Source organism: Anomalospiza imberbis, chromosome 3, assembly GCF_031753505.1.
Source record: "Anomalospiza imberbis isolate Cuckoo-Finch-1a 21T00152 chromosome 3, ASM3175350v1, whole genome shotgun sequence".
In the NCBI taxonomy this organism is placed as follows: domain Eukaryota; kingdom Metazoa; phylum Chordata; class Aves; order Passeriformes; family Viduidae; genus Anomalospiza; species Anomalospiza imberbis.
In genome coordinates, this window is record NC_089683.1 from 57,507,824 (window position 1) to 57,521,175 (window position 13,352).

General features: G+C 41.6%; 1 protein-coding gene across 1 annotated transcript; it reads left to right on the top strand.

The window, feature by feature from the left end:
- Positions 1–2,913: 2,913 nt before the first annotated feature.
- SOD2 (superoxide dismutase 2) lies at positions 2,914–10,650 on the top strand. The gene is made up of 5 exons (XM_068184554.1): positions 2,914–3,039; positions 4,201–4,403; positions 7,902–8,018; positions 8,598–8,777; positions 10,137–10,650. Exons 1-5 carry the CDS (start codon positions 3,011–3,013, stop codon positions 10,280–10,282), a joined length of 675 nt encoding a protein of 224 aa, XP_068040655.1. The 5' UTR covers positions 2,914–3,010; the 3' UTR covers positions 10,283–10,650.
- Positions 10,651–13,352: the final 2,702 nt, after the last annotated feature.

The following is a 13,352-nucleotide window of genomic DNA, read 5'->3' on the forward strand; positions in this document are numbered from 1 at the left end:
TGTATCTGTGTCACTCCTCTCTGATACAGCATATGCCCAATATATGAAGTTGTAGGTGTGTACTAGTACTAATTTCAAGACTGCCTGATAGTGCTTGTTCCAAAGGTTTTGTCCTTATTGGCAGAAAAAGGGTGGGGATGGGGGGAAGGTGGAAAGAAGTTAATAAAAGTAAACTGTAGAGTTTACCTGGTTTTATTAATGATCACAAAAAAAACCTAAAAAACAAGCCAAATCCAAAAGCTTGAAGTACCTAACAGGTAAATGCACAAATTAAACTAAAAAACATAAGGAATTAGCAGTTCATCCTTTTGAACAGGATAACTTTGTTTTTAAATGCCTGCCTGAGGAAACTGATTTCTTAACAGGTGCGGAGAATGAAAGAATTGCCTTTAATTAAATATGCTTTTATTGCTCAGTAGCAATGAGCTGTGGATTTCTGGTGTTTATTTTCCCTTTACTAGTTTAGTGTTGGTAGCACATGAGCAAGAAGATGAAAAAGCAGTATTCAAGGTAAGACAAAAGTACTTAGTGGTGTATTTTAGTGTGGACTTAATTCCAGTTGAAACATTTTTCTACCTATGAGTCTTGTAATTACCAGATGACTAATAAAATGAATCCATATGTAGCTACTAAAATAAGAAATAGCTTAACTGCTTTGCAATTTGCTGTGGAAGCAGACTTGTTTGAAAGGAGTATTTCTCAAAAGTTCTAGAGCACACTTGACTTTGTTTAAATTTACAGTTACAGTAAGTTCTTGTAGAAGGGCTTCTGTGGTAGCATTTTTAAGTGGCATAAATTAGTATCTGCAGTAATATTGTCCAAGACAAATGGATGTAATTAAAATGCTACCAGGTATGCTTGTCTGTATTAGAAACATGCTAGTCCATAGCTAGCACCACTATTTTAATTTCATAGGATTCACATCAATGTTCTAAAATCACTTGATAGTGGTCACTGGAAGTATAAATTCCATTGTGATACCTCGTTGCTTTTTGATTGTTGCTTCAGGCCTTATTGCCTGAAAAAATGGCAGTTGAATGGTTCAATGCATGAAAGGGAAGTGACAAACACCTATACAGAAATGGTACTGGCATCTGGCACCCAAAGGAATTTTTAGATCACAGAAGTCCCTGATGATGATGAATTTTATTTGATCTTATCATATTGCTTGCTTATGTAGCATGTAGATATATGTCCATCCTGGATCCTGTACATGGTAAAATGCAGTATTTTGTAAGAAGCTTCAAATGCTGATAACACAATACAGTAATCAGGCTTCATGTGATCAGATGGTAGAAAGCCTTGTGAGGAAATCTCTGGTCATTAAAAGGCATAGTTCTCAGGTGGTGATGACTTTTTACTTAAACCAGTCAAACATTACAGGACATTCATGACTTTAAAAATATCTTTACAAGAGGTTTTTATTTTCTCAAGAGCGGTATGTTGCTTTTAAATAGTAAAAAACAAAATCAGAAATACAAATTATACCATCAGACTTTAACTTAATTTTTTAGGAAAAAAAAAATCGTGTAAGACAAGCCATTCCCTTTGTCATCCTCTGCTTAGAAGGTGTCTTCTAAATAAGCAGCCTGGATTACTTTGTATGATTTTTTTTTTCCCCCTGAAATGAAAGCAACCCAGCAACTGTGCCACTTAATAAAATTAATAATATAATTACATAATTTACTTGCTTTCATGTAACACTTGCTACAAGCATTAGTGAACTGCAGTGTAATACTGCATATGCAAATACTAATTACAAAAAGCCTGTAATATTCCTGGTTTTGCCAGGCTGTTGGTGGGTGTATTATGACACTTAATAATCCTGACTTGTAGTTGGTTTGTTTTAACAAAAAACGACATTGATCCAGTAAATACAGTATATTAATCTTTAAAATTAGATATAATGTATATATCTTGCTGAATGTATTTTCAGTAGTCGGGGATGAAGACACAACTTGCTGATTTTGGACAATTTGCCTTATATCTTAGCTGCTGCTAAAGCAGCTATTCTCACCGCTCAGATTCCCGCAAGAGCACCGCTGGCTCATCAGAGAAACTAAATTACTGTTCCTTTCTAGGATGCCTGGAGAAGTGAGGGATGGAAGCGCTGTGTCTTCCAGGGAGCTGGGATTCCCTTTGTGGGTCTTTCCAGGTGGAGTTCTTCACAACTGTCAAGATGAGGTTATTTATTCTCAACAAAAGTGTTCAGGCTTAGCCCCCACTGAATTTTTGTCATTTGAATTTTTATAGCCTGGTAAATGTGGGTGCTGTAAGATCTTAAGGCTAGATGTATTTATTTAGGAAGACAAAGTATGAAGAACGAAAAGTTTTGTGGTAGCAGAGATCAATCCCGTACAATTTAAATTTTACCTAATATTTGTCTTGTCTGCAGAGTGCCTCCTAACTGTGAGGGACGGGCTTCTCCCTGACCTCGCTGGGGAGCCAGTTTTTAATGGGTCTTTGGACTCATTTGCAGTGAATTGGGTAGAGGATTTTCACGAGCAACAGAGGCCGCTGAATTGCTACGTGCAGGAAAGCTCGTGTTTGGGGAAAACAAGATGCCCAAAAAATGGGTAAAAGATCAGCAATGAACCAACAAAAGCAAGTCGCAGACCAAAAAGCTGAAACAGTAGCGTCAGTGCTGCCGGCGCCGTCACTATGCTGCCAGAACGGTGTCATTGCGCGGCAGGCTTTCGAAGCCGAACTCTGCCGTGCCGCTGTGTCCTGGCGGGGGCACAGGCACCGGGCGGCATTTTATCTGTTTCGTCGGGGCGCCGAGGCAGCCTTGCCTCGGCTGGAGCTACGGCGGGCCTGAGTTTTACGATAACGATTCTAGAGCCGTGCCGTTCCTAAGGACGAGCTACTCCCATCGCTAAAACGCGGCATTTGCCCCAGTTCGAAGGCCGACGTGAGCGCGGGGTGCGTCACCTGCGGCTGGGCCGGGCCCAGCCCCCGCGGCCGGGGCCGCGGCTGCGCCGTGAGAGCCGCGCCGGCTGCAGACGCCGCCATGTTGTGCCGCTTTGCCGCCGCGAGCAGGTGAGAGCCGCGCCGCGCCGGGGAAGGCGCGGGGCTGGGCAGAGCCCCGCTCCGAGAGGCGGCGGCCGCACCGCCCTCGCCCTCCGCCGCCGAGCCGGGGACGGGACGGCGGGAGCGGGGGAGGAGGCGGCGGGAGGGTCGTCTTCTCGCCCCTCGGTGTGTGCCCCGCGCCATTTCGCACGCAGGGAGGTCGCGCTGCTGCCGGCTGCCCCGCCGGGTCGGCGCCGCCCTTGCGGGGGCTCCTGGCGGTCGTCCTTGAGCGCTTGCAGGTTCTGCCCGCGCCGTCCGCCGAGGAGCTCTGGCGGCCTGACACGGTGCTGCCAGACCCTCTTGGTTCTGCTGGCCGGGGTCGCGGCACTCGACCGCTCTCCAGGGTCCCCAGGGCTTTGCTCGCGGCGTGTCCCTGGCTTAGGTCAAGGTCACCAGCAGTACGACGGCGGGCCTCAGAGCTGACCGTCCTGCCGGCCCGGCGATTCTCCTCTCGTCGTGGCCCTTGTCGTGTCGCATGACAAGTGCGAGGTGTTAGGAAGGGTAACGCAGCCTGCGCGTTGTCTGTGCCATCGGGGCATCGCGGCTGTGACGCCCCTTGTGGTTTCCCGGTACCCCCTATGGGGATAGGGAAACACGTGTCCATGCAAATGCTGGAGAGATTCAGTCCTGGGAACCCGGTGACTGTGCAGGTTTTTTAGCGTCTTTACTTCACAGTGCACGGACCTTGTCGATAGCGAGGGAAGGACGCTTAGGCGACGTCTTTGCTTCTGGTTTTAATCAATAAAGATTAGGTGAAGCTTTGAATGCCATCAGGTTACTACTGGCTTTTCATTGCTATTCCTGTTTTTCCCTCCCGTGCGTGCTTGGGAGGATACATGAGTCTTTGCGGTGGCCTGGAGGCTCGGCTTGAGAAGCAACAGCTTCACAGTGTAAAGCCCTGTATATGTGACCTTTGTGTGAATTCATCTTTGCAGTTAAGCTGCAAAGCATGCTTGCTTTGAACTCTTGAGAAATGGAAATTTGATTACTTTGGCTAAGATATCACCCCAGGTACTTAAAACAGCTGATCAGAATAGAAGTGTATGCAGTCTATTTCACTGGTAAAGCCTAAATTTTACTGAGTAAGACTATTTCCTTCTGGTTTTTTTTTTGTTTTGTTTTGTTTTCTAGAAGCAGTGCCAAGTGGGTAGCACCCTTGGGGTGCTTGGTTTCTAGGCAAAAGCACACTCTTCCTGATTTGCCATATGACTATGCTGCTCTGGAACCTCATATTAATGCAGAGATCATGCAGCTGCACCACAGCAAGCATCATGCCACCTACGTGAACAACCTGAACGTTGTCGAGGAGAAGTACAAAGAGGCACTGGCAAAAGGTTTGTATCTCTGCAATCTGCAGGTGAGATGGAAGCTAATTGGCGTAGATGATTCAGAAGAACAAAATAAAAAAAGAAGTGAGATATGTTCTTTTAAAAGTTTTGGATTATGCCATTGCAATATTGTTAGGGGAAAATCTTTTATTGTAGCTTCAGTGGTGCTGATAATTGGAAATCAAATGTAAGTAAAAAGCATGAATTTTGTTCTCTGTAGTGCTGTAAAACTAGAAGATTTATTGATTGTTGTGGATTTAGTCCATACTCCATTAGTAACTTGAACCGAACAAAGACCGAGTCTGTAGGAAATTGCAGTCATTTTGCTGAACAAGTAGTTTGCAATAAAAGGTTATTAGCAAAGTTAGATAAAGTGAAATTTGCATGCAGTGATAGTTTTCACATCAGATGCTCTGCTCAGTCTTGCTAAATAATCACGGTTGCCTACAAGTTGAGGTAAGACAAACGTGCAGTTAATGTATATAACACAGTGCAGAGACCTGAATTTGGGTGTCAGTTATATCACTGGGTCAAATTTAGGGGTTTTGTAGGTGACAAGACCATGTGAGACATGAAAATATGCAGGAAACCATCATGGATTTTTTTGTTACGATCCCAAAATTTGAGATACGCTGCCTTTTGCAAAAACTTTGCAGGTGTAGCAGAGCTATGTTGAAACATGAGACGTGTTTTTTCCAGACTTTGAGTCTTTCAGTTGGACTGATAAAGGTGTGTGAAATAACATGTATTCTTTTTAATAAGGTGGAATATTTTCTGGGTTTTTTTGCTGTTGTGATGACCTTCTTAAAAGGTATCAATTTATCTCAAAGAAATAATTACTGTATAGACTCACTTCTGTCTGCTTGCCGGGTGGTTTCACAGTGGAATTTAACTGCTTGGACTTGGGTGAAAGTGAGAATTGCTGATAACTGAGTAAACCTGAACCACCTGTCTCTTGATAATTAATTGCCAGTGTATTTGAATGGAGAATGGGGCTTTTCAAGTACCTCAGTGAACCTAAAAATAAGTTTTACAGTCTGAATTAATGAACTAATGAGATTCAATTAAGAATCTGGTGATCAAGACTGACTGCTGCCTTTCCCTGCCAGTAGCAGATCCAGGAAAGGTGTATTCTGGAGATGTAATTAGTGCAAACACAATGGGGAGGGAGCCTGAAGTATAAGAAGATAGTGTGTCTGCTGCTTCTGTTACTGATGCTGTTAAATGACAAAAGCTTCAGCCACTAGTGGAGGCAGAATTTATGGTTATCAGAAGCATCTGCAGTGTTGTGGATCCTTTGAGTTATTTTTTAGGAATTACAGCTTTTGATAGCATCTCATCACTTGGAGGTAGAGATTAATTTTTCCTTAAGGATTCTGCAGAGATTATTTTCCAAATGGATTACCTACTGGTTGTAGTCATTCACACCAAAGCAGACAAATAAGTACTTGGGATATTCGTGATTGTGCAGTTTGTGAATTTGGTTTTTTCCTAATTGGTATCTCAGTATACCATGTGCAGTATTTTCACCCTCATTAGAAAAGATTCTAAGACCAGGGCAAAGTCAGAACTGCCACCTCATTCTGTCAATATTGTCGTTATTTTTTCATGCTAAAACTGAGCACAGTCAAAAATCTTCCTGGGCTCTGTATCAGTGTTGGGTTACACAGCACATCTGATCACTATCTAATAGTGACACTGACTAGAACCTAGTCAGTGTCTCTTGTTCAGCAGCAGAAAGTAAAGTATTCTCTTCAGATTATCTTTAACATGTTCTTCATTAATCTATATTTGCGTAGAAAACTCAAAGCCATCCTGTTGGCTTACATTGTCAGTTCATTTGAAAATTAATATACATTTCTGTGACAGTGCAGGACTTTGTTTCAGCATAATCTGGTCCTGACACTGGCCCATCAAAATGTGTAAGATTTGCTAACTGAAGTATATTAACTTGAATCTTATTTTCATTGAAAACTTACCATAGTTTTCCCTGCTCTCCTTTGACCATCATGTGACCTGTGATTGCAGTCTTACAAGGAAACAAATTACTTAAGCTGAGAAACTGAGCTGACTATTCTCTTGAGCACCTTTGCGCTTCTTGTCTTGGTTTACTGAATTGTCCATGGATTCTATACCAATAAATTCCAGTATACTTTTGCTGTAGCTGAAGGGCAAGTTACTCCTTTTCAATTGCCTTTTTTTTTTCCAGTGCAAAGTTCAGCAGCACAAATACTGTTTAAGGACAATGGTGAAATGCCATCTCTGGTTTCTAGTGGTCCTGAGGAGTGAGTTCTTCTAAGAAGTGGTGGAGTAAAGAGTTATGAACATATTAAAGGCTTTCTAAGTTACTTTTTGATTTCTGGCTTGCTATATGTTGTGTGCTCTGGATGAACTTTAAAGTGTCATTAAGGCATGCAAAATTCAGGGCAAATGTCTCAAAGATGCCATCTGAGTGGCCATGAGAGACTTCTTATCCTTAATCTGATACCTAAATCCAGCAAATAATGTTTTTCCAAACACAGCATTGGATGCTTTGTTTCAGTGCTGCACCCCTCTATGAAGGTTTTGAGGAAATGCTGAGAAAATGGAATCCTGAATTAAAACCCTAGTAATAGATGTGCTACTGCTTTGAGGTGTACTACTTCTTTGAGGATTGTCTTCATGTCTGTGTTGTTGAGGTGACTCAGAAGATTTCTACCACTCAGTCTTGAGAGTGGAGAAAACAGGTCCCCCACTGATTTCTTACTAAAGAATGTATTGGAGTGGTGGAAAAAGCTTTAAAAATGTTTTAAATGCTTCAGTGTTTTTAAAAGCCAAAATAGTAATGAAAAGACTTGTATTGAAGTGGTGCAACACTGTTCAGAGACACAAAACACCAGTGACTTCTTCCAGGAATACAGCATTTTGTGGAGCAAGAGGAAGTACAGAGCTGTTCGATCTTGGTTTCAGATGCAGAATTCTGTCATGTGTAGTAAAATGATTTGGATCACTTTTCTGTGAGTACCTCTCTCCAAAAAAACCCCAAATGAAACAAAAGATAGGAAGGAGAAGAACATTTTTTGTATGTGCTCACTGTACTTAATGGCTTTTTTCAAGCAGAAGCTATTTGCCCTGTAAATTGTTTTAAGAAGTTTAAAAATGCTTAGTTTGCAAATTTACATGTGCAAAAAGTTTACATCCTCAAAAAGTTCTGTCTGTCCGTGTTGCTTTATTCTGCTGTAGAATGGCAGTAGGTCTTAATTGTCTAGTATGGGCTGCCTGATAGTTGCAATATTGCAGATTTCTTATTACAGCATAAAAAAAGGTCAAAGATAACAAATCTTTAACAGAGTTTGTCTGTGACTGTCTAAAACATGCATAATAGTACAAACCTTAGGTTTTCCATTTGTAAGTTAGATGTTGTAGAAAGATTCTGGATATCAGTGGAGGCCTAGTAGAAACTTACCGCCTGTTGTGGTGATTATAATGTTTTTATTTATGTATTTTTGTTTTCTGTATCCTTAGGTGATGTTACAACTCAGGTGTCACTTCAACCTGCACTGAAATTCAATGGTGGGGGTCATATCAATCACACCATCTTCTGGACAAACCTTTCTCCTAATGGAGGAGGGGAACCTAAAGGTTAGTGCATGTTACAGTGGTTTATTGCATTAGTTTTAATTAACAGGTAGAATTTATGATCTTTTCTCTCTTTGAAGGGGTCTAAAGGATCTTTATTTTTCACAATTAGCAAAATTCTGAGGTATTCGGTGGGGGGGTGGGGTTTGGATGTAAGCCAAAAGGATAAAAAAATGAGTAGTGTACAAAGTATTTTTAATTTCTAGAGTTGATTATGTATACACTGCAAAATACCTGGCTACTGCTGTATATGCCCTTGCCACCTTCTTAAGAGAAAATAGTTGTACAAAGCCATGCTAATTAAATTGCCATGTGTACTCGGTTCACAGAAAGGGAAGAAATGTGCTGCAGACCCACTCAGCCTAGTGGCTGGAGTTACACTCCAGTTTGGATAGGGATAGTTTAGCAGTTAAAGCCTAAAGGAAGGAATCCCCTTGGAGTACTGATTACCTAAAGTGACCTGCAATTGAAGGTAAAGGCCCTTTAGTACAGATCTTACAAAAGCTGTTGTGATAAACTTCGGAGGTTTTGATTGAGGTTTATATGCCTGTGATCTTTCTGTGCTTTTTTTTTCTGTTAAAGGAGAATTGATGGAAGCCATCAAGCGTGACTTTGGTTCCTTTGCAAACTTCAAGGAGAAGCTGACAGCTGTATCAGTTGGTGTTCAAGGATCAGGCTGGGGGTGGCTTGGCTATAACAAGGAGCAGGGGCGCCTACAGATAGCAGCTTGTGCAAATCAAGACCCTTTGCAAGGAACAACAGGTCAGGTTTATTTCCTTCCCCATTGCTTCTGTAGCTTTGATAGGCAAGTGTATGACATCTGAAAAGTGGTTTGTGGACAATGTTGAGAAGAGATTGATGGATAAATAGATCTGAAAAACCACATGTCTCTTCTAGCAGAAGTGAAAACTTAGTTTTTAGAGCAGCATTTGTAAAGCAGGACTTAAAAAGTGTGAAGAGCAGAGAGATTAAATGTCCTTCTAGTCCAAGGGAAGATAGATGTGCCATATTGTGAAAGTGCTTTTTGCTTGCAGAATATTTTAGCTTCAGCTTCCTTGGAATTTCGAGTAACTGGAATAACTTACACATATCAAGCAACATTAAAGCCTCTTGCCTTCAGATTTTTTTTCCTCTGGCAGAGGAGCTATTCACAGCACTGTCAGTGGGGGCCAGACAACAGGAGAGGGGAAGATGAACATCATAACTCTTGTTCCTATCTAGGCTGAGTTTAAAATAGAGTCTTATAATTTGCTTCCTTTATAAGAGTAATTTTGCCCTTCCTTTATAATGAGTGTCAACCAAATTAGTCTATGATGTAGTTAAGTGTTACAGCTGGACAAGCAGCATAGTACTGGCAGTGATCTCTCTCCGAGATACTCTTACTTCCTTAGAGAGACATGGAAGTGGTAGCGGCAGGCTGGACACCCGTCATAGAGAGAAGAGCTCATGACCAGTAAGAATCTGCCTGTAGTGTCAGTTTGTCCAAATTATTTTGCAGATGCCTTTAAAACATGTTCTGCAGAATTCATAGAGAATGGCAAGGAATTTTATGTTATTGCCAGCAGACTGTGTATTGCCTATCAGTAGGGTGAAAATAAATTAAAGATTTAGTATAGGGACATAGATTGTAATGGGGGTGAATTTCACCCTCCCTCCTGTGAAAATTTACCATTAAAAATTCAGTGACAAGGGTATTATAGCAAAAAAGCAAGGAGGTAATTAGGCACTTAACAAATAGCCTGTAATTAAAATATTGGAAGCAAGCTGGCATAGCAAGAAACCTTTATAATGTAATTTTCATTAAAGTGCTTGCATATGTGTGCAAAAGATAGAAACCTTTCAAAAATGACTTCATCTGGTTTCGAGTATGTCTTCAAGACAGTTCCAGAATACTTATAGATGTGTTTACCCAAACCAGCGCTTTTGAGTTTATGCAGTGTGTGTGTGTGTGTGAGCACAGTTTTGTAAAATACTGCAATAAGGACCGGTGTGCTGCAGAGCACTTTGTCTTCCTGCAGATTAAGACTTAAAAACTGGGTACAACTTGAAGATGCAATATAAAACTCTACATGTAAAGTGTGTTTTCATATATTTACAAAATTTATCCTCTTTTTTCCACAGGTCTCATTCCTTTGCTAGGCATTGACGTATGGGAACATGCTTATTATCTTCAGTATAAAAATGTTCGACCTGATTATTTGAAAGCCATCTGGAATGTGATCAACTGGGAGAATGTATCTTCAAGATATGCAACTTGCAAAAAGTAGAGTGGAATTCTTGCACAGACTACTAAAATGTCACCAGTTCTACTCTGATACCACTCTTATAGTAGTGCCTGTGGCTTACAAATGAATTGTTCTACTGCAGAAAGCACTTCACTCATCCAACAAAAGCATTTCATAATCAAGCAAAGTGTCTGCTTGTTTAATTCTGTGAAAGGTATTTACTTAGAGTTCTGAAGCTTTAAACTGTTGTGCAACAAAGGGAGGCACTTTAGTCTGTTCCATTGCATATAGAAACATAGGTCACCTTGCTGAAGCTTTATGGATTTCCTTGTTGCACTAAAATACCTAAGTGGAAATATGTGCTACTGTTACTATAAAGAAATAAAACTCAAAAGAAGAATCTTCTATAACTGTCTACAAGAGACTCATTTTTAGTAATATCTGGTCTAATTACTTGATTTTAAAACAGTTGGAAGAGAAAAATGCCTGTCATTTTTTGCATTACAGGCTGCAGAGCTTTCATAGAGGTTGAAAAGATAAATGAAAGGGGAAATAGGTGTTGCTGTGCCTGCCTGAATTGACTGTCTTCAGTCATCCCTACCCCTTCCTGCATTTCTTATGTGAGGTCATAATAGTAGGGACAGTGAAGCAGTGAAAAGTATTTAATGTGTGTTCTGGTGGACAACTCATCTACCAGAAAGGACAAAGACTTCTTACCTGGTTCATTTGGAGTAACAGCTTGCTTAAACTGTCTCAATTCCATACTGCTGTGAAATCTGGAAAAAGTGGTTCTTGTGGCACTATGAGGTGGAGTATGTGCCTGTAATTTAGCAAGTGTGCTAGCAAAGCTGTTGACTGGGCAGTAAAAGTGCATAAACCTCTTACTGATCTGTGTTAGGCAGTAAACTCAGAGTTGCTGCTGAGAAGTAGCACTTAGTGTTGCAGTGGTTGCTGTGGAGGTGGGCAGGTCTGTCTCTCCCTACATGAATTGAGAAACAGGAATGGAAAGCCTTACAGCTGATCTCAAATGCCCTCTGTGGACAAGTCTGAGACCCATTAGTCAAACATGAAATTAACAGTTTGTTCTGTCTATTCCTAACCTCAGTGGTAAAAATAGCTCTTGTGTGTTAAGTCATCTCCAACCTGAACTGTGCAGAGTATCATCAATGAGCATGGGATTATTTGCAGACTTGATTTGCGTGACAGGAGCAATGAGTTTGCAAATTTCAGTGCTGGATTAGTCTTTGACCTGGACCAAACAGAAGAGGTGCAAAATTGCATCCTGACAGACCCCAGGGCTTAGCCATATTGCTGAGGAAGATGCCGTGCTTGTAGACACAGTTAATTTGTGCGTAGGTCACATTATGTTAAAATAAAAACTTGGAATAATTTTCAAGAGGGCAACAAAGTGCAGTACCTAACCCACATCTTGGGAAATGATAATGTGTCATGGGCTGAAAGAACAGGGTGCATCAGGGTGATCCCATAATAAATACTTGCAGGTGCTCACAGAGACTTCGGTTTGCACACTGCAGATTTTGGTGGCTGAATGTTTTTCAGAAACATGCGGTTGGGTCCAAAAGGGCAGTGCGCTGCTGGTAAATGGCAGTGCACGTTTGTGACTTTTGCTCATCCATAAAAAGACATTTGAAGGCTAATATGAATCACAAAGTGTGTGTATCTCATTCTGTACCAGAGCAGATTAAAGTAATTCAAGGCCAGCCAAACTAAGCTCTTGCAGCCTTTCTGCCAGCCCCTGTGGCAGGCCATGGGGGTGATGCCAGGGCCAGCCCCAGTGAGCCCTCAGGATGGCACCTTCATCCTGCTGGAAAACAGTAGGGGTCTGTGGGTTTCTTTACTGAGCACGCAGAAATGGAAATACATTGAAGAAGCTTCTCCCCTCCAGCTTCTAATTGCCACCTTACAACTTTTTTATTTTACCTTTATCTACAGCATGTATTAAAAACCCCAAAAAGTAGTAAACCCCTAAACTGTCTCCAGAAAATACTGGTAGTGACACAACTTGTGAGCTCTCCTAGACATTAAAGCCTCTTTATTTACTGAAGACTTACTTGTCTTTATTTTTCATTCAAGAATTTAGTTCTCTCTAGGTAGCAAAGTGGGTTTAAAATGCCACTGTGCCATTCTGCTAATATTTTACATGCCTGTTGGATTGACCTTGCAGAAGTTATTCATTACACTACTATAAAGTGAAAGAGTTGTGTTTGCAGTCATGTCTAATACTGAAAGAGATAAGAGTACCGGTAACTTAGTAGGCTTAACCTGCCTTTTTCCTCTGTTTAATAATTAAAAGTAATGCTCTCATTTTTCGTCATAGCTGTTACTCTTGTTGGTTCAAAAAGCAAAGGGTTCTGTGGTAGGAGTGTGTGAGTCTGCAGAGCTGAAACAGCTCCAGTCGCAGAGACCCAGAGCTGTGCCTTCCCCACTAGGTGGGAGTGTCTGTCTGTCTTACTCCGCTGACTTGGGCTTCTGAGTTGAATTTCCAAGAGTCAGGTTAGGAACCTGGCTGGGTGTTCTCACTGCTCAGGAGGGTATCTGTTTGGATTTCCACTTTCTAAATAATCAAAGTGACCCTCTTCAACGAACAGTATGTGGGGAGGAGACAATGCTGCTGTGCAGAAGGCAGTTTATGGTAATACATACAGTCAAATACAGAATTTTCGTAACTAGAGCCGGGCAGGCAGAGGCTAGAGGAAGGTGCTCCTAATTAAAATGAAGATGCTTCTAAGTGTGTTTGTTAGGGACACACTGTACACAACATCCTGAATGGTCTTTCAAGTCCAGAGACCAGAGATTTAACTGCAGGGTTGAAGCCTGTCACATTGCTGTAATTAAGCCAAGTCTGCAGGGAGCACACAGCCTGAGGCACAGAGCTTTGCAGTTATAGCTGTGCTGCTTTATAGGGCTGCTGCTGCTGCTGGATCTCGCCTAAAGAGATGGATAGACCAATTAGCACAAATTGGTAAGCCTGCTGCCTGCACCTTCCAGAGCTGCTGGTGGACCCCCACAGCCTTGTGACACCACAGAAGCAGCTTTGTCATGTGTCCTACAGCAGTGTTTTAAAGCATGTCTGAATTGATGAGAAATCCCT